The 21,540-nt window shown below is 36.9% G+C and overlaps 3 protein-coding genes across 5 annotated transcripts in view; 1 reads left to right on the plus strand and 2 right to left on the minus strand.

Moving 5' to 3' along the window:
* Nucleotides 1–8: 8 nt before the first annotated feature.
* LOC125197541 lies at nucleotides 9–4,704 on the plus strand. Of its 3 annotated transcripts, XM_048096304.1 has the most exons (7): nucleotides 9–763; nucleotides 941–1,090; nucleotides 1,372–1,467; nucleotides 2,417–2,542; nucleotides 3,380–3,517; nucleotides 3,607–3,951; nucleotides 4,381–4,704. In XM_048096304.1, exons 1-7 carry the CDS (start codon nucleotides 26–28, stop codon nucleotides 4,636–4,638), a joined length of 1,851 nt encoding a protein of 616 aa, XP_047952261.1. In that variant the 5' UTR covers nucleotides 9–25; the 3' UTR covers nucleotides 4,639–4,704. The 3 variants fall into 3 exon arrangements, with proteins under 3 accessions (XP_047952261.1, XP_047952263.1, XP_047952262.1); XM_048096305.1 differs by lacking the exon at nucleotides 1,372–1,467 and having other exon boundaries at nucleotides 15–763; XM_048096306.1 differs by lacking the exons at nucleotides 1,372–1,467; nucleotides 2,417–2,542 and having other exon boundaries at nucleotides 13–763.
* An 8,265-nt stretch (nucleotides 4,705–12,969) lies between these two features.
* LOC125195045 (zinc finger MYM-type protein 1-like) lies at nucleotides 12,970–14,727 on the minus strand. The gene has a single exon (XM_048093250.1). The coding sequence runs from the start codon at nucleotides 14,725–14,727 to the stop codon at nucleotides 12,970–12,972; it is 1,758 nt and encodes a 585-aa protein (XP_047949207.1).
* Nucleotides 14,728–18,032: 3,305 nt separating this feature from the next.
* Nucleotides 18,033–21,540, minus strand: part of LOC125193655 (4-coumarate--CoA ligase-like 9) — a 57,806-nt gene continuing 54,298 nt past the window's right edge. Inside the window, 6 exon segments of the mRNA XM_048091492.1 lie at nucleotides 18,033–18,233; nucleotides 18,317–18,419; nucleotides 18,494–18,561; nucleotides 18,640–18,785; nucleotides 18,872–19,061; nucleotides 21,251–21,428. Of these exon segments, the coding sequence (XP_047947449.1) occupies nucleotides 18,120–18,233; nucleotides 18,317–18,419; nucleotides 18,494–18,561; nucleotides 18,640–18,785; nucleotides 18,872–19,061; nucleotides 21,251–21,428 (799 nt within the window). The 3' untranslated portion in view covers nucleotides 18,033–18,119.

The raw sequence follows: 21,540 nt of genomic DNA on the forward strand, positions 1-21,540 counted from the left end.
ATCATTAAATCGATGGGATGAGTTAATGTTACCAGATTTTCAATTTCAAACATTTCCTCAATTTTGGATCAATCCGCCAATCCTTTCCTTCCTCACATTTACTGTCTCTCTCATCATAAAACCACTTTGCCAGAGTCTTCTCAGCTATGTAGCAACGTTAAACTCCTCACCTAATTCAAATAATATCCATTTCCACGCTAAAGCTACTCCACATACTTACCTGACAAACATGGCGACATCGGCTTTCAAATCAACCACCAAGCGAGCTTCAATCGGCGAGGATTCCGCTCACCGCTCTCTCCGCCGCTCCCGCAGCCTCAGCCGCCCCACCGCGCCGGACCCGGACTACATCAAAAACGTGCCCAGGGGGGAATTCGTCAACACCACGAGAGGCACCGCCACGGCGCCGTTCCCCGAGATCAGCTTGGACGATCTCGCGCTCGACTTCTTCTCCTCCTCGTCCAAGACTGAGAGCGACGGAGGGGGGCGATTTGGGGAGATTGGGCGGTGGGCGAGCGATACGGCGTCGTCGAGGAGAAGGGGGAGGTCTGTGTCGAGGAGCCGAGGGGACGCTGTTTCGATTAGCTCCGCTGCGTCGGGGCCTAACATTGCTGCCTCGTCCGACGGGAGTTCGCGGCGGAGGAGGTCTGTGTCGGTGGCTAGGAACCGTGGGAATGCTGCTCCTGCAGCGGATAAGGACGATGCGGGGACGCGGCGGCGGAGGTCGTTGTCGGTGGCGAGGTATCATATTAGCGATTCCGAGGTGTGGCTGCTTTCTTCTTTAGTGACTTTTTTGGCATGTGAAAGTAAAAAATGTTGACGTCTGATTCATTAAGATCATTGAATGTTTCTAGTTTTGTAAAATACTATTAGTGTTTAATGATATATTTGATGGGAGCTGAAGGTGAAAGGATTAACTGCCGCATGCATTGATTTACAGAGTGATTCGAGCAATCGTGCTACTATGATAGTTCCTAATGGTGGGAATACTCGCTTACCGCTGGCATCGAAAACCACGTCTTCAAGCTACCACCGGCTAGGAAGATCTACAAGTCAGATAGACCTCTCCCTGATACATGACGGTTACTCAGTAAGATCTGTCTTTCTTGCCCAGTAATAGCATTTTGTTATTGTTTTTCATATATGATACAAGTTATAATCTTGATGGCATTTTGCATATTTTTAGAAATTTTAAATGCCAATGTCCACACCATTACATATTTGTTAAAGGAACAACTACACAAGGTAGAGATGGTTTAAGCCTCAGTGAGTGTGCGTTTAGTTACTAGGCTATATTCTCAAAAAAAAGTATTGGGCTATGATATAATAAATTCAAAAACTCTGTGATGACTTTACATCTGAACTTCTCAGAGCCAGTCTTCTGCCTTAACTGATGATGAATCAAACGATACTCATTTTGGGAGAAATGGATTTGAGAAGATAATTCGAGTTCATGCTAAAAAGAAGGTTAATTTACACTTTTTTTTTCACACACTCACACACAGTCTGTCTGTCTGTTTCTCTCTCTCTCTCTCCAATCCCAGCTTTTGTGTGGTATAAATTATGTCATACTTGTTGGCAATTGAAACTAAAAATATAACATATAACTGTCCCACATCGGTGTCAAGAGAAAACTGAAACTAGTATATAAATCTCATGGGCCCTCCTCCTATCACCAATTGGTTTTAGGATGGAACCCATGGATTTCTATCATGGTATCAGAGTGGGTCGCCGACTGTGGGTCAAATTTAACTGACCCAGCAGTATATCTGGGTCGAAACCAAAAAAAAATGACTGATCCAGCAGTATATCTGGACTTAAAAATGACCGATCCAAAAAAATTGGGCCAATTGTCCAATCGATTAGAAAAAGTCCAACCCAAAAAAAATGACTGATCCAGCAGTATATCTGGACTTAAAAATGACCGATCCAAAAAAATTGGGCCAATTGTCCAATCGATTAGAAAAAGTCCAACCCCTCCAAGGTTCACCTTGAAAAAATTGGGCCAATTGTCCAATCGATTAGAAAAAGTCCAACCCCTCCAAGGTTCACCTTGAAGGGTTTGAGGGAGGGTGTTGGCAATTGAAACTAGGGAGGATGTTGGCAATTGAAACTAAAAATATAACATATAACTGTCCCACATCGGTGTCTAAGAGAAAACTGAAACTAGTATTAGTCTGTAGAAATTCATTATCTTTTATTCATTCTTCTGTGCAAAGGCTGACCATCCATCTGAGGAAGTTGCAAACGGTGAATTATATGAAGCAATGCGGAAAGAACTAAGATCTGATGTTCAAGAAATCCGAACTGAACTAAATCAAGTTGATTAAAACAAATTAGTTTTCTCATACTTTATTCTTTCTAGTTTTAGTACCCGGCGTTGTTTTATCTATTGAACTATTTGGTCTCTGCACAGGCAATGGGAAGAAATCAGACAGTTGTAGTTAGTAATGAGCCTAATGACTGCTCTCTATCTGGAAATTCCAAGACTCTTCAGGATTCCTTCATTATCAAAGAGAAATATGCTCACAAATTGGAGCAGGTGCTATTCTGCTTTAGTTGTCTTTGTTAGATTATTGGTTTCTACTGCTTCTTCTAAAACATGGGACTAGGCATCAGCTGTCTCTGGTTACCATCAATTTTAATCTAGTGTGTTGACTGGGGCATTAGTATTTATTTATTAAGTAATATACTTCTCCATATGTGGTTTCATAATATCAAATTGGTAGTTTATTATGTGACTTGCTTGTTGCAGCACGGCCTGCAAGATCTGGTTATTGTTGACCTGGCATTGAAATAAATGTTATTATTAACGCTTATTGTGTTTGTGTCTGACACAATAAAAAATGATCAAGTATCATCTTGTCAAATTTTGTGTCAACTAGTTAAACAAGAAATGGATTAATAGGTACAGAATACACCTTTAACTAGTAATAGCCTGATAGTGACATGATAATATATATAAAACCATTATATTTTTATTTATTGTTATTTTAGAAGTTCAAACCTCTCATATTCTTTAATATTTTCATTTTGTGTTGCGTTGGCACAAACTATGATGAATTCATGAATTGCAGTTCTGCCCACAAGGCGCGAGTTATTCTGTTTCCATAGTGAAGTCGAATTTGGGCACCATTACTGTTAGCCTGGTTGGTTGATTAGTAGCATCTAGTTTCATAAGATCAATCATATATGCAAAATAAATTTTATAAGAAAACAAACTATATAATGAGCAGTTTCCTGATTTAACCCAATTTAATGAGCATAATATGTTTCAATGGGCTAGTGGTCATGTGTTGAAGAATACTATGTTAGGGGAGTATGCATGGATATTTTTCTGTCAGTCTTGTGATATGGAATCTTCTTTTGTACATTGTAGATGGAAAAGCGGAAAATGAATCTTCTTACTGAAATGTTGCTTGAGGAGCAATGTGGTGTAGAGGTCTGTGAAACTTATGAAGACCTTCCTAATTCAAGAGCTTCAGCTGTGACAGAGAAGCTGCCACAAGCCAGAAAGGTTTTAATCAAAGTTTTAATGTCAACCTAGAAGCGATAAAATACAGTATAATCTCATATCACTGACTTTTTTGGTTTGTTGTTCTAAAGAGAAGCAGTGATAGAAGTAGAATGTCAGAAAGACTGATTGAGGATGCAGAAAGGTACTTTGAGGACTTCATCTCCAATATTGAAGATACGGATTTATCATCATTTGATGGGGAAAGAAGCGATGGAAGCTCAACTTTAGGAGGTATGGTGAAGGGAAGAGAATTTAGGATAGGAGAGGCTGAAACTTGTAGGACACCAGCAAGACCTACTTCTCGCCCTGGTGAAATGGATGGTGTTATTTTGCCCTGGTTGCAGTGGGAGACGAGCCATGATGGTTCACCAGGTGGGAAGACCAAGGTACAAACTCCTATGACCCCACGATCTGTACAGAGGGACCTCGAAAAGGTTAGCTTATTACTCTCATTTCTTATATTACTCCATATTCTACGGGTATTCTGCATCTTGTATTCTAAGAAGGTTTGAATTGAACCAGTTTTCATCTGACATTTAAACTTCAATCTACATAAAATTGTACAACTCTGCTCCATTAGCTGACTAATTAAACGTGAGCGGTGTGGAAGCTGTCACTGCAATGTTCTCAGATACATAAACGATCCCTTCGAATCGGATATTAGCAGTACCAGTTGGTTATTTGCATTGCACGATACACTATCGTGAAAATTTAAGACATGCCTCTCTTGTTACATGTCATAATATACAATTGAAACTCTGATTGATTTGGAGCATATATCCCTTTTTTATATGGCATCACATCTTCTCGGCACCATGGTAGAAATTATCGTAGATTCTGATGAAAATCGGGGTTTGATTCAGGACTCGGGCCAATTGCACGATGCAAGTAGCTATTCCATGAGCAGTCATGGTAGTTGGAGCCCAGGCCTTGTTCATAGTTCTCCCATGGATAAAAGAGAAGAGGTATATCCAACAAAAACTGGCAATATTTGTGTGTCCAAATTTGACATGGATGAGTACCTTGATCTTCAGAATAATGAGGAAATATTGTTTGAAATGTATAGAGAGCGGATCAGAATTGGTTTGGGTGGTTTATTGTTGTGTACTGGGGTATCTTGATTAATTATTTCTGTACCCAGATAGCCTCGCAAGAATTTGGATTATGAATACTTTTTTTACAATTTATTTCTCTCCTTCATTTCATAGGCTATTGTTAAAGATGGATAACCTAAGATAGTGAAATCAATTAGTGTAAACACTTTGTAGTTGCCAATTCCTTTGTTAAAAGATAATGCCCATAAAATAGGATTAGTAGTCCCTTTCAACTGATTACAGCTAAAAGATATGTGACAAAAAAATAAAACAGAAAACTGGAAAATAGTATTTACATACATTCTTGCTATTGTATTTCTCCCTAAAACTACAAACTGGAAAATGACAATAATAAGGAAAAAGAAATAAGAATACATGAAAAAATGCCTTGCATTCGATACCAGAGACACAGAAAAAGTGGGCATCAAATCTTACCAGGGTAACCACCATGCAACCCGATCCACATTCCGATTCTTCCCACCAAAGAGCGTAATGGTTTTCCTTGAACCATCAAGTTCCGTACCATATTAAGTCCTCCGATCAAACATATCAGGATAACTTCCAATTTACTCCTAAATAGTGGCTTTAATCCATCAATCAATCTCTCCTTCCTCTGTATGCTCAATGCTTTCAGGTTGAACTTCTTCTTCCTCCTCATCATCGTTTTTCATGTACAACCCAAGTTTCTCTAGTGGATTACTATTTGCTGGGAATTTGAAACTAGCAAGACCATTTTGAGAATTGTCTGGGCTTGTCTGGACCGGCTCTAAACATCTCCAGGTCCTCCATGAACTGGCTATTTTCATTAATATGGATGGTCTTCTCCATCTGTCAGGAACGCAGAGCATGTTAAAGTGGCCAATAGGATGACTCAAGTACGTATGTTCCGAGCCATTACAAAGGAAACTCTTATTCTACCTGCTGCAGAGCTTGGCGTGCAGCTTCTCTCTCAAGTTCTGTTTGCCTTCTGGCTTCAGCTGCAACTTCTGCTTTGTCCTTTCTCCTAGCCTCTTCCGCAGCTTTGGCCTCTGCTTTGAGTCGTGCTTTCTCTGATCAAAATATGAAGAGAGAGGGTGATGCTTCCTAGTATAATGTAATTGGATAAATATGAACTAATTCCATTGAACTAAAACCTTCTCTTCTTCGTCTTTCAAGCTCCTCCTCCTCCAGCTTCAGCCTCTCACAATCTGTTCCCTGAAAATAATAAGATATCACGATTAATAGTAGAGCATGCCATTGTCAGTATAAATAACAACCAAACAAGATAGAAATTGACTAGCCAAGTCAAAGTTGCATACCTTTTCTGTTGTATTCTCTTGAGCTTTAATTATAATATCAGCGAACCGGCTCCTCAATAAAGCTGCACGGTACAGCTTTTCAGGGGAGACTTGCCTATCTGGCGGAGCACTCTCCCCTAAAATGTTACAGCTTGTTGGTGAGATTATGCTGCGCTTAATAGCTCGCACTCTTCATTAGTTATCGCTGCTTACCCTCTTGACGATAATAAGGCTCATCGGATGACACTGGAAACTGCTCAGCATTTCCATCCAATACATCTGCATATACAAGAACATATTAAAAACTCAGAATGCAAAACAGAAAAATCATCTGAGCCTTCTAAGATCTAACCTCCATCATTTTGACCATGCAAGTCTTTTTGCCTGGGCTCTTCTTGAATATTTGTAGATTCCTGAAAGTAAACGAAGAAGGTACTTAGAATCACATACTAATGATCAAAATTCAAGAAGTGCTCAATCGAAAAAGGGCATATACTCACTCTTGCAGGAATTGAGATATTGGCACCATCTGCTTCGCAGGCTGAAGAATTTTCCAAACCTGCAAAACGGAAATGACAAATTTATAGTAATTAACTTATTAAGTTTATGTTGGTATTTTGATTTCAAACTTAGGTCTGAAAATCATAATAACAAATAAATACGAAGAACTAGTTTGCATAACTTCATGTTTTTCATATCTGTGAATATGGGAATCTTGAAATTAGACTCAACTTAACAAAGAAGTTCCGGTGGTTCAACATCAATAACTGATCCAAGAGAGAATATTTTTCCACACATGAAGCCATCATAGAAGTTTTAAACTCAAAGTAAATAATGTTGATCTGAAACCAAAAGCCTAAGTTAGGGGGAAATATACTAACATAAGCCTGCGACATGTAGGGAGTCATACATTGACCTTTCACATGATGAAGCTCGGGAATAACAAAAGGATAATAAACAAGAAAGTAATGCATGAAAATTAGTAACAACACAGACCAGTAGATGAGGAGCCTGATTCACTACTGGAACTTCTTGAGCCACTGCAGTTCCTATTCCTTTCGGCAGCATCCTTGTCAATCTGGAGATAGGAGGCAGATCATTTCCACCAATATCAACATCCTCATCAGCTCGCTCATGACCTGATTAGTTTTTCAAGGGTAATACAACAAGATGTCAAACACGACAAGGCAAGAACTAATGTCAGGGTGTGACTTCGTCTGAAAAGAAAATACCTTCGCAAGGCAGGTGAGATGAATCTCTAAACCCAGATTCCTTCTGTGATGTGAATCCGAGGATTCACAATCATAGGATGCAACAGCATCGAGGGCCATGGGTTGATTGGGCTCCGAAAAGAAGGTGGAGATATGGCAATGAGCCAAGCCGGATTCGGAGGTCTGACTCAAACCAGAATTTGCCTATCAAGATGGTGTCCAAATACTCTTCTAAGACCACCATTGTCTTCATCGTCAAAAGAGCTTCCGTGAGTACCTCACACGCCCCAAACGGAGTTCGGATGAGATAGTTATGATCGTTTTAAGAAAGCCGCACAATGCAGAAAGAAACACGCGGACGAGTGTTTTTTGCCAACCCAAAAACACCCGGTCGGGTTTTTTGCCGAGAAATAAGTTTTTGTTCAGAGACTTCACCCGGGCGGGTGAAATGAGCCGTGGGAAACACCCGGTCGGGTGTTTTGCCCGAAATATGACTTTTTGACCAAGACTTGTCTTGTTTTGCTTCTTTTCAACTCCTAGTATAAATACTCTTGCTAGGGTTCTTTTCAAGCAGCTTTTGAATATTTGTAAGAGACTATTTCTCCATATTTGAGAGCTCACCTTCTTCATCTTTTGAAGACTTATCAAATTCCTTCGGGTTGCATTCGATCTTTTGCCGGGCTAAGATTGATTGTAAAGGTATGCTTGCTAGTTCTTGTGTTGGTAGTTTGTGGAGCCATTAGGTGTTTGTATGTGAAAGTGCCTTTGGGATTTATTTCTTGTTCTTCACCTAAATCATAACATAATCCATCATCTATCATTTTATCCATTTTTCTTGTTCCATTTATTGGTTTATCTTGTTTATTTGTTGGGTTTATTTACAAGAATAAGTTCGGGGCAAATTCATGAGTCTTCAATCTAGAAGATTCACATTATTTGGTATCAGAGCCATTGGTTCTTGTTCTTGTAAGAAAAAAAAAGAAGATATATTCCTCAAAGGGTGAAAATTGTTAGATATTTGTCAAAAAAAAAAAAGAGAGAGATCTCAAGTTCTATCCATGGGTTTTAGCTATAAATTGATATATGTGTTCTTGGGTATGTCAATTTGATTGTCGGAAAGTTCTAGGCCGAAATTTCATCAATTGTTTGGTCTATTGTTGTTGGTTGAAATTGTGCACACAAAGTGTTTGTTGAATTGTCCCATTGGCCTAGTATCTTGCTTTCACTATATCTCGTGGCTTCTAGAACTAGTAACTACTCCCTCCGTTCCATAGTAATAGGGGCGTTTTCCATTTCCGTCCGTTCCATAGTAATAGAGTCATTTCCCTTTTTAGTAAAAGTCAACACATTTTTCCACATCTACTTTACTCTCTCTTACTTTTTTCTATCTTCATCTCTCTACCTTTTTCACTTTCCACTTTATTCTCTATTTTTATTTGATTCACCTAACACAATTTTTCTTAATCTCCGTGCTAAAAAGTTTTGCCTCCATTACTATGGAACGGAGGGAGTACTTGCCTAGTTGCATAGCTTGTTTGTGATTTGTGCTACCCTTGTGGATTAACATCTTTGAGAGCAAGTGAAGGAGAGTATCCTAGCCTCCAAAATTTCTAAGCCGTTCGAGTGACATTGGGTGTAAGTTTGGAGAAAGGGGATTTTACAATATGGGAAGTGAGCTCATCACTAAATTCTCCATTCTCGGGTGTGTGTGTTGTTTGTCTTACTAACAAAAAGGGACGTGTCCCTAGTCTTGTCCAATTTGTTTTGTAGGTACTTGAAATGGTGAACTCTAGGCTTAACTCGCCTATAAAGAAAGTCGTCTCATCATCCGATGGTACTATCAAAGAGATGTTCTCCTCAATCATGAAGGAGATGCACGAGGTGCGGGGTATTGTGAATGCTATGCAAGGAGGATTTACGGCGTATCATGAGGATATAAGTCACCTTAGAGATAGAGTTAGACATAACCATTCCATGGCACCTAGTGACCGAGAGAGACATGGTAGGAGTGACTACAAGTCAAGGTATCATGATGATGGACTTGATAAAGGGAATAGAAGGGAACGAGCTGATGGAACTGGCAGCGGAAGCGGGCGCATAAATAACAATCACATAATAATCAGATCTATTTAGCAGATTATTTAGACAAAACCTATTCGCGTAATTATCACATGTATCATGCTCATAACTTGAATTAATCATGCTTTAAGAATATTGAAACCTAAAACATGCTTTTCTACGGAGCAGAAAAATACCTAAATAATTCTCCAAAGAATTGAAGATTGCTCGCGCCTTCTCCACGTGATGCTTTGAGTACTAGACCACAAATCTTCTCTCTGGTTCCCGAACCGTATCCCAATATCAGTGTGGGCTGATCTTACTAGAATACTAGGACTTAGATAAAGAAGACAGAAGAAATCCTTTTTGGAATAGGAGAGGAATTCGAAAATTCCTTCAGCTTAGGGGCTGAAATTTTCAAAAATTTTAATGATAAAATTGTGTTATTTATGTCTCCTTTATTCTCCTATTTATATTAAGTTCTTTTTGGGCCCAGACAGGGATCTATGGAAGGTTTTGGATATGAGCTCATCCAATTTACTTTTTACTAATTAAATTGAACCCACAATTTAATATAAGTTATAATTGGAATATTACGAGCAGCCACTACAGAAGTAATATTGAACTCTCCCCATCCAAATCCGAAATTACAAGTAATCCGGGTTTCCGTTTAACTTTCATTTCCTGCGCTTAAGATTAAAATTTCCATTAATTAATTAATGTCTGCTATTGACTTAATTAATTAACTTCTTATTAATTCCAAGAGTGGACTTAGCATGAAACGTTTATTTATTATTCATAGAGTAATCACACTCCACCTAGCTAGGTTCCGAATAATAAAACCTTGTTTCGCGCTCCTCTTGAGGACATTATCAAACGAGACTCAGCTCGCGCACGATTCAATATAATAGCAATCCTAGCACCGCTAGATATTGATCACCACTACCCAATATATCAGGATAATTGGGTTACGAAAAACCCGCACCATTTGATAAGTCAAAGCAAGTGCATAATCAATACCGTATGCTCAATGCTAACCTACATTGATTAAGAAATAAATATTTATCAAGACCTCGTCTTTCAGTAGATAGCCTAAGGCAAGTCTTGCTGTTAGATCCGTTCAGTGCTATACCACACCAATGTCATCTTATTTCAGTAAGGCTTAGAAATATGCGGACTGACATTGCAACCTTTCTCGTTGGATAGTCAAATTCCAACTAGGTTGTGAAATTCATCTTTTTCTTTGTTTAGAACTGACCGTATTACCTTAAAGTGGACGACGCCCACAACCGGTCTACTAAAACAACGACTTAAGTTAACTTATACATTTAAACATGCATTAACATCCATTAAATGTAAAACATAACAACATTATGACAAAAAATAATCTATTTTATTTATTGGAAAATAAAATAAGAGTTTTACAGTATTCAATCACTCGAAACGTAATTTCTAGTATACAAACTCTAACACGAGCTCCAAAGTTCCATGGAGAGTCTCACTCTAGGTGGATTAGGGATCATGATCGTCATAAGGTGCATGAGTGGTTAATGGGGGAGGAAGTCTCAAGTAACGCAAGGATGAGCTCAAACCCTCGACATGGTGGTGGAGACACAAGCCGAAGAAGCATCCCACCAAAGAAGGTGGACCTATCTCATCCTAGCTATCACACGAAAGTTTCGTCGTGGTTGTAATCCAACTTCACTCCTTCAAAGAGCTTGATTCAAAATAAGTGTGGCGATGTTAACCACGTTGTTAAAGAGCATGTCAAACATAGGGTGGATTTTGTTGCCGATGATGATGAAGAAGAGTCTTCCACAGCCGTACATGAAGAAGATGCACACCCAACTTTTAATGATGGCGTGTCTAGCATAGTGGAAGCCGAAAACGAGTGTGAGCCATTAAAAGCCCTTCAAGTCTTGAGCATTGAAACGAAGCCAAATGAAATTGCTAAAGTAAATGAGTACTTTGGGAATGAGCAAGAGAGAAAAGAAAATATAGAGTGTGAGAAAAGGCTAAAATGTGAGATGCAAAAGCCAAGAGAGAGTGGTAGGGGTGAGTGTGAATCAAAGAAACCAAGAGAGAAAAACTACAAGCATGTGAGGAAAAAAAGTTGCTTGTTAGATTCTAAGATCAACCTTGGGAGGGCTCTAAATCACCCTATCCTTTTTTCCCTTGGTGAGGAGAATGACACTTATTTCACTAACTCTTATGACTTGTCTTTTCTCTTTGATGACTTTACGAGACAAGAATTGGGAGGATTAGAATGTGAACCCCGAGTTGTGGATGTACCGAGTAACTTCTTACCGGTAATAAGCTCATGGAAGAAATGTCAAGATGAATCACTCATTGCCCAAGGTTCAAGTACACTATCCTTGCTTCCTTGTGATGTTTCTTTGAAGTGCTTAGATAAGATTGATGTGTTGGACAATAATTTGCTTTGGAAAATTGCTTTGAACCATGTTGAGCCTATCTTGTACAAAAAACATGATTTTGTAAATTCAAGAGTGACACATGTGAATAAGATGTCTAAGTGTTCACTTGTTCATAATTTTGAGTTTCATAAATATGTGGATGAGAATAGTAGGACCAAGATAATTGAAATTGTTGATGATTTTAGAACTTGGTACTTGCTTTATTTCCATTACAAAATGGTTAGACCCTTCAACGAGATTGGGATGTTTAATGGTTGTTTTGTAAAGGACTTTACCACTCACATGTCTTTTGTGGGTTGTGTTGTGATTAAAGTCATAATAATGCATTGTTCCCATGTGTGTGCCTATGTCTTGAAATCGTTAGAGCAATTGTGAGAGGCTTATTTTGATAAGTTCCTTATGTTAATTGATGTTATGTTTTACAAGATTCATGTGGTGTTTTACAAGGTTCACATGTCTTGTGTTGAGCATACCCTACATGCTAGGCATAATATTTTTTTGTCACATTCTTCTCATAATAATGATCAAATCTTCAAAGTGTTGGAGCAATTAAGTGAGCATCATGTTGACAACCTTGATTCTTTGCGTGGTATGATTCCTTGTAAGCTTCAAGAAAATGATCTTAAGATGGATGTGTCCTTTGTTCTCATTGCTAAATTCGATTTTGAATGTGATGGTGCAAGTTGGTCCGTTGATTATGATTGTGAGAACCATCTCCTGGTTAGTGAAATGTCTTTTGGGTTCCGAAGTGAAATCAACCTCTTGCACGATACTATGATATTTGATTTGGACTAGCTCGATTTTGTAGGTGTACTTGATTGGGATTTGAGGACAAATCCTTCAAAAGAAGGAGGGGGTGATGTGAATCCGGGTGTCCTAGGGAAGAATCGAAGAACCGGATTTGAGGACAAATCCTTTCACAAAAAAGGAGAGGATGATGTAAATCCGGGGATTCACAATCATAGGATGCAACGGCATCGAGGGCCATGGGTTGATTGGGGTCCGAAAAGAAGGTGGAGATATGGCAAGGAGCCAAGCCGGATTCGGAGATCTGACTCAAACCAGAATTTTCCTATCAAGATGGTGTCCAAATGCTCTTCTAGGACCAACATTGTCTTCATCGTCAAAAGAGCTTCGCGTGAGTACCTCACACGCCCCAAACGGAGTTCGGATGAGAGAGTTATGATCGTTTTAAGAAAGCCGCACAATGCAGAAAGAAACACGCGGGCGGGTGTTTTTTGCCAACCCAAAAACACCCGGTCGGGTTTCAGTGGCGGAGCCAGAGATTTCATAGTGGGGGGTCCAAAATTAAACTTCAAAAAAAAATTACATAATTAAATTATAAGGTTCAAAATGTAAAATTTAAATTCAATCACATCATAACATTTGTCTTCTATTCTTCATCTTCTGAAATCGCTGCATAATAGTTTCATTGGTAACTTTAACAAACACATCCTTTTCGATGTAAGGAACTAAGCAATCATTCAATAGTTGGTCTCCCATGCTATTACGTAGAGAAGTCTTGATGATCTTCATTGCTGAAAAGGCTCTTTCTACTGATGCAGTGGCAACTGGTAAAATCAATGACAACTTAACTAATAAATAAACCATTGGAAAAACTTCATGTTTCCTTGTAGAAACCATCTTTTGAGCAAGACCACTGATTCCTGATATTTGTGAAAACTTTTCATCTATGCGCACATCAAAAATAAAGTTCTCAAGTTGATTTTCAAGCTCAAACAAAGCAACTTCAGAAAATTCAGAAGGATAATACCGTGCAAGACGAAGCAGCTTCTCCAAATCAAATGCAGAAAATGAATCCCTAGGATCAAAACATGACATGCATAAAACTAAGTCTGTGTTGACTTCATTAAAACGTTGATTCAACTCTTGAGCTTGCAAGTCAATAACAGAACAAAAGAGCTCAACTCGATAATAGTGGAGATTCTTCATTTTCTCAGCTCTACGTCTTCCTTTTTTTCGAGCTACAAACTCATCTTCCATGTCAAGCACATCCAGATCATATTTGCTACAAAACCTAGAAACATCAGCAAGCAATATATCCCAATCTTTTTCCCTCATTATTTGCAGACGTGATTTTGCTACCTTGACAAGATTCATCGCATTAACAATGTCTTGATCTTTCTTTTGTAGCACTTGAGAGAGTTCATGTGTAATTCCCAAGATTTGCTTCATAAGATGTAACACAAAGACAAACTCAAAACTATTTATAATTTCTAACACATCATCAGCTTCAGCCCTTATTGAATCATCATGACCATCCTCCCCAACATACTCAAGAACATCAACAATAGAAGAATATAAATGTATCCAGCTGACAAGAGTACAGTAATGTGAACTCCAACAAGTATCTCCAGGTCGCTTCAATGACATTTCTTGATTTAGTCCTCTCCCCGTGCTTATTTCATCACTTGCAATCTCTTTAATAATATTGTCTCTTTGTTTCTCCCGAAGTATATCTCTGCGCTTACAAGAACCTCCAACAGTATTACACAAACGAGAGATAGAATTATAAAAAGACCCGACAATTTTATGTTTTTTAGCAACAACAACAATTGTGAGCTGAAGCTGATGAGCGAAGCAATGTACATAATAAGCACTGGAATTTCTCTTGAGTATCAAACTCTTCAATCCATTGAATTCTCCTCTCATGTTGCTTGCGCCATCATATCCTTGACCTCTCAAACTAGATATACTTAAATCATAAGTAGATAACAAATAATCAAGTGCTTTCTCAAGTGAGGTTGCAGCTGTATCACTAACATGAACAACACCAAGAAAACGTTCTATAACACATCCATACTTGTCCACATATCGTACTACAACACCCATTTGCTCTTTGACAGATACATCTCGACACTCATCGACTAATATAGAGAAAAATTCATTTCCCATATCATGTACAATAGCTTTTGTTGTCTCAACAGCAAATGCATTTATAATATCTCTCTGAATATCTGGTGATGTAAGTTTGAGATTTTCCGGAGCATTTTTTAGCACAACACTAGCTATCTCTTCATTGCAAGAAGAAATAACTTTCAAGAACTCAAGAAAATTACCTTGATTTAATGATTCTTCTGACTCATCATGACCGCGGAAAGGCAATCCTTGCATTATAAGATAACGAAGAGAAATAATTGGGGCATTTAATCGCAGGCGGTAATCAAGCTTAGACTGTGTTGACTATTTTGCTAAAGAGACCTCAATGTGTTGGGCTTGATTCATCAAATCCTCACATGCTAATCTACACCTGTTATGAGCACTTTTATGGTTTCCAACATGATCTCTTAATCTTTCTTTCTTGCGCCAGACCGTAAATCCCCCTGATACAAAAGCGTCTTGTCCATTTCCGTGGAGTCTTGAAAAAAGATAGCAATATAAACAAAAAGTTGCTTCCTTCGTAACACTATATTCCAACCAATCCTTAAATTCATCAAACCAATGTGAGACAAATTTACGTTTTCGATTTCCATCTACTATAGGACGAAAATCATGATTACGTGGTTGACACGGACCTTTAAGTAAGTAAGCTCTGCGAACTTGTTCTATTAAATTTGGTGGATAACTCATTATATCAGGTCGTTCTCCTGGATCACTTGGGAGATTCTCTAAATCAACCTTATTTTTATTTTCATTGGATGATTCTTGAGGTTGAAGAAGTGAAGGTTCAACTGATGAAGAATCAACGGAAGAAAGTTTCTTGAAATAACGATCCATATATATGCAAAAATAGTCAACAATAATTAGTAAAAGAATATAAATCATTACACAAAAATATAAACAATTACACAAAACATAATATAAAGTTCATCTTATACTTTACAACTAAAAGAATAAAGAGTAATCAAAATATACTATCTGGTCACATCTAAAAAGTTGTCATTACAAACAATAATTTAGAAATAACATTGGGACTCACATTCACAAATCAAATAGTATAAAACTATTAACACATACACATCAAATAAAGAATTGGGGTTAAACAATTCCAACAACAGAACAACCATAGCATTGAATTACATACCTATCTTCTTTCTCCCCCTTTAAATTATTATTGCAACCAAACAAAAATACAACCACGTAGAAAAATCAATTAAATTACATTTGAGTTTTGAAATATACCTAATTCTAGATAATCAATTTCAGAATTGGTACTGCTGAAGGAGAAATTAAGAGGAACGATTCGTATAAATTTGTTGAAACCTATCACTAATATTATATATATATATATATATATATATATATATATATATATATATATATATATAAATTAAGAGGAATGGTAAACCTATCACTAATATTTATATATATAAATTAAGAGGAACGACGATTCTGAAACCTATATCTAATATTATATAATATAAATTACAATTATAGTGAAATTACTAAAATATCCATAGGTTTTTTAAGAATTAGTGGGGACACCATGGGCCCCCCTGGCCCCACCCTCCCTCCGCCCCTGCCTGCAGGCCTGAGTACCCAAAACCTTCTGATTCAGCAACTGTCTCAACCAAATGTCGATACTCGGTCACAAAACCACCGGAAAAACCCTTGGAAACACATTTCTCGCTGCTTTATTCTCTCCATTTTACACATAAAGTAAAGTTGCATAAATTTTCGTGTCGCTTCTTGGACAGAGGAGGTAAAATATTAATTGTAGTTAGTGGATAAAATGACTTTATTACCCTTAAACCTATTTCCGTTTTTTTAATCTGCATTCCCATCTTATTTTCAAATTTAAATTAAAGTTACGTTCAATTACATTTTATAATTCAAAAAAAATTTAAAAATAAATGCACAAATCTTGAATATAATATTGTAACAACCATCTTTAATATGATATTGTTGAAACAACGTATTACAATTTGGAAAAGTTGTCATAGCCGGAGAAAATATTACTCCCTCCGTTCCATAATATAGGAGACGTTTCTTTTTGGCATGAAGATTAAGAAAAATTGTGTTAGGTGAGTTAAGTAAATAAAGAATAAAGTGGAAAGTGAAAAAGGTAGAGAGATGAAGAGAGAAAAAAGTAAGAGAGAGTAAAGTAGGTGTGAAAAAATGTATTGACTTTTACTAAAAAGATAAACGACTCTATTACTATGGAACGTACCAAAATAACAAAATGACTCTATTACTATGGAATGGAGGGAGTACTATATAAGAGTACTAACTAAAAGTTAAAATATTCATATTATAGAGAATTTCCACTAAGTTAGCCGATTTTTTTGGAGAAAATAATACTCCCTCCGTCCTATATTTGAAGTCACTTATTGTTATGGCTCGGATTTTAAGAAATAGTTGAAGTGTGTAATAAATGAAGTGAGGTGGTGGAGTGTGTAATAAATGAAATGAGATGGTAGAGTGTGTAATAAATGAAGTGAGATGGTGGAGTTGGTTGAAGGTGAGTCCCTTTTGACTTTTGATTTTTGTTTTGGTATTTTAATGTAGATAATGGCATTTTTATGTAATTTTGATGAAGAATCGGGTAAAATTGTATGACCAAATATGGAAAATTCTAAAAGTGACTCTTAAACTGGGACGGACTTTTATGGCAAAAAGTGACTTTTAATCTGGGACGGAGGGAGTAGTAAATTTCAAGTTAAGTAAACTTTTTTTTAATTTCTAATTAGATGGGTCACATTCTCCACTAGCAATACTTCAATTATTTTTTTTTTATTTCTTTCATACTGTACTTAACTAATTCTGCTCGTGGCATACTAAAAATTACTATTTTTATGAGATGGAATGAGTACAATAGAGTAGTGTTGTAGAGTATGAAGCATCACATGTTATCTTTGATTGTCATTTGAGTTTAGTTTTGTAAGGAAACTCCTTAGGAAGGTCTGAGTTTTTTCCAGCTTTCGTGGTTATGGTCATAGCACGTATATTGAAGATTGGCCTATATTAAAGCAAGCTGGAGAATAGGTTGTGAAATTAACTTCAGTTTTGACACACGCAGAAGAACAAAGAAAAAGGAAGAACAAAGAAACTCTCGCACTCATAGGACGTCATTTTTCACAATTCAAATAAGCCAGTTTAGGTAATAGAATGACCAATTAAAATTGATGAAACTCCCTTTGGCCGTGAAAAAGAGTCTCATTTTTTCAGTTTGATCCGTCTGCGAATAGGAGACTCGGTTCATAATTACCATAAAAGGTAAAGAGGCCCCACAATCCACCAATACATTTCACTTCCACCCACTTTTCTTAGCATTTCTTAAAACTCGTATAGACCGATAAGAAATAAGCTCCTATTTGCAGACGGAGGGAGTATTTTTTCAACTTAAAATTGCATGAAAACACTACTACTAAAACTTTTTATATTTATAAAATTGATGGTAATATTTGTCATATTTAAAATTTCATGAAAAATACTAATAATAGTAATTTTTAAGTTTTTAAACAATACTATAAATTATCTAAGCAGATCAAAATATTTTTGATGCAATTGCAGCCATAAATGACAATCATCAAGAAAATGGTCCTACTAGAAATAGAGGCAGATAATCACAACTTTGATAAAGCATGTCTCTGAAGGTCTCTCCGGAGAATCTTCCCAGCCGGAGATTTTGGGATGGAGTCTATAAAAGCAAGACGTCGTATTTTCTTATAAGGAGCCACCTGCAATCCACAAATAATCGCAAAATGACTCTTTAAATGATGGACAGTAGTATTTAAACAATAAAACGAAGTTTTACGAGTACCTGCTTCCCAATGTAATCCATAATTTCAGCTGCACTCACATTGCTGCCCGCTTTTCTCACCACGTAGGCCATCGGAATCTCACCCGCTTCTTCATCGGGATACCTATGTATGCAATGCCAACGAAAATAAATTTCACATTTCATAAACTGCATAGAAACAAAGGTGAGAATGCGTACGGCACCACAGCTGCATCGGCAATTTCAGGAATTGATTGAAGCAGATGTTCCAACTCCGCAGGAGGAACCTGCAATAGGTAAGACAAGAAGTGAGATATCAACCAAAATCCGTAGTCTTGATCCATGAGAAAGGCCAAGATGATCACTTGATACGCCTTGTATTTGATCAATTCCTTAAGCCGATCAACGATGAAAAGAAAACCATCTTGGTCGAAGTAGCAGAGATCCCCGGTCCTTAGCCACCCTTGTGAATCTAAGGCTGCAGCTGTTGCTGCATCATCCCCTGCATAACCTGTAATTATCAACATTCAACAATTTAATTGTTAGTACTATTTCATTAGTTAAGCATACATATATGATGAACAACTATGCTACAACCTTTCATAATGGACGGTCCTCGTAGCCATAGTTCTCCACGTTGTGTTGGAGCCAAGGCCTCTCCAGTCTCAGGATCAACAATCTTAGCTTCCATGTTCTCCGATAGTCGTCCTGCTGATCCATGTCTTTTCGCCTCGTCCGGCCCCATTGTTCGTGTCGCCCCTCCTGTGCTCTCTGTCAAACCATAGCCCTGTGCAAATAGCATTATGAACTAGCAAGCCACACCTTAAATTCTAGCAAAACACACTAAGCTACAAGTCTACAAGTATTAGCAATCATCTAAATGCCTAATCAATTTCACCGAGTATTAATATTAAATGGTTCAAATATATGGAGTATTACTCTAAAAAATTAGATAGATAGCCTTAGTCCATTTAGTAATGTTGAATTGATAGTGTGGATTAGAAATAGAAGCCTTCAATTTTAAATTCAATGTTTAGTATTGCAAAAATATTTGAAATTGAATTCTAATTCCAGGTACTCTCAATTCTATAATTTGAATTGCGTAGCTAACGTATGGATTTGGAATTCCAAATACTTGTAAAATTACATACCCTTTAAACACACACTACAAACACACATAATACACACACCACAAACATAATACACACACTACATACACAATACACATGTGTTGTGTACGTGTTATGTACGTATTGTGTGTGCATGCAATATTGCAATGTGTATGTGCAAAGTGTGTATAGTGTGCGTGTTTATGTTCAATGTGTGTATTGTGTGTATAGTGTATATGTATTATGTGTGTGTTCGGAAAATGTCCAATTTTATATGCACTCATATGGACAATATTAAAAAACAATGTGCTATACATAATGTACATAAATAAATTTTGAAAAATAGTACTATAATTCAATTAAAAGTCGATGTCAAATTTTGGTTGATTTTTTTATACCTAAGGAATTTACAATTATGGAGTAATAAATTTCATACTTACTAGTACTACATTTTACTAGCATATAAAGAATTTGCAATGAAATTGGTATAATTCCTTAAAATTCAATTCCATAAAATTATAATTCCAACTCAAACTCAATTCCAATTTTATCGTACCAAACTAGGTGTGGTCCAGACTCCCCACACATTTCTCACCTACGGTTGTCCTCGCATAAAGTATTGTCACTTTTTTATTTCAGACATGTTCACACCTTTCAGTTATTCATGTCACAGAATATATCATTATTTTAGATTCTCCTATATATAGAGCATGACATAGTATTGTGACTTTATTTTATTTCAGACATGTTCACACCTTTCAATTATTCATGTCACAGAATATATCATTATTTTAGATTTTCCTATATATAGAGCATGGCATAGTTTACATTAAGGTACATCAATTTACTATTCACATAACTGTAAATAATTCACTCCAATCTACTCCATTTTAGAACTATCCTAAACTATACGTGTTCAAAATAAATGTGTCATAAATAATGATAGGTAATAAATATCTTAACCATCTAACTTTTTAACATTTGACTGATCGGTGCTTGTTAGAGAAGGTTTATATATCTACAATCCAAACTTTGATTGACACATTACGGAAGTGTCCCCATTCATCTGCTCTAAAAGGCAAAATCTAAAAGGCATTCTAGCGAAGGCTTTCACGTGCTACTAACAATGAAACAAGAGTCAATTAAATACACAAAATGACAACAAAACAACTCCATCTAGTTAGCATTGCATTTAAATAATTAAACAATAAATAAACCGTGTGGGCTTGTAGTTGTACCTAACATTTTGTTGAAGTTCAGATCTATGTTCAATTTTTAATCCATCGATGCATCTAGCTATCTTTCATGAGAGCGACGGCAGTGTATACTAAGTAATTCGAGTAGAAACTAAATTAAGACAGTGGAATGAGTGTTAGCAGATTATGGTAAAGTAAGAGAAAGCTGAGAAAAAGTAGGAGAGAGAAAAAAAAAGGTAGTGAAATGAGTGTTAAATGATGTGTAGGACTATTGTTTGTTGAAAAACTTTCTATACCTAGACTTTGTCTGATTTTGGAGGATGACCTAAAATGATAAAATTTGTCTATTTTTTGGGACATGAGTAGTAGATTGGAGTAAAATTTAGCATATACTACATTCTTCAAATTTACCATAATCTAGGATAATAGAATAGAGTAGTGTGAATGAATATTGCATGATTAATACTAATGTCAATATTGGTACGTCTAGTAGCATTTATATTTGAGGTGATGTTGGCAGTTGGATGGTCCACCGACCATACCTCTATTTGTAATAAATGAATTAATTGATTCCAATGAAAAAAATGATCTCCAGTCCCTATTCCCTTGCCATTTTTGAGTGGATTTCACAAATTTTCATTATAAACATTAAACAATGACATATTGTGTACCTGTAAAATTTCGACGTGGGGAAATTTCTGTCGAAAGCGCTCGGAAACTTCCTTCCCGAGCGGCGCTCCTCCGCAGCCCAAAGCCTGCAGGGAGCTCACGTCAAATCCATCCACCAAATCCGACTTGGCCATCGCCACCACCAGCGGCGGTGTCACCGGCATATAAGTTACCTTATACCTGTTCACAATTGGAATTAAAAAAAACTCCATAGTAACATTTGATGTATGCACAGAATTTAAAAAATGTAAAGAAAAATGGATTAAATAAGTTATTCCCTATGAATTTTATT

The sequence above is a fragment of the Salvia hispanica genome, chromosome 6 (genome assembly GCF_023119035.1).
Source record: "Salvia hispanica cultivar TCC Black 2014 chromosome 6, UniMelb_Shisp_WGS_1.0, whole genome shotgun sequence".
NCBI classification, from domain to species: domain Eukaryota; kingdom Viridiplantae; phylum Streptophyta; class Magnoliopsida; order Lamiales; family Lamiaceae; genus Salvia; species Salvia hispanica.

What these genes read in the sequence shown, in the direction of transcription:
- LOC125195045 (XM_048093250.1), bottom strand. Translation starts at nt 14,727, where the DNA reads ATGCAAGGATTGCCTTTCCGCGGTCATGATGAGTCAGAAGAATCATTA.
- LOC125197541 (XM_048096304.1), top strand. Translation starts at nt 26, where the DNA reads ATGTTACCAGATTTTCAATTTCAAACATTTCCTCAATTTTGGATCAAT. An exon ending in AGCTGCCACAAGCCAGAAAG is followed by an intron (nt 3,518 to 3,606) that starts GTTTTAATCAAA and finishes GTTGTTCTAAAG; the next exon opens with AGAAGCAGTGATAGAAGTAG. An exon ending in TACAGAGGGACCTCGAAAAG is followed by an intron (nt 3,952 to 4,380) that starts GTTAGCTTATTA and finishes GGTTTGATTCAG; the next exon opens with GACTCGGGCCAATTGCACGA.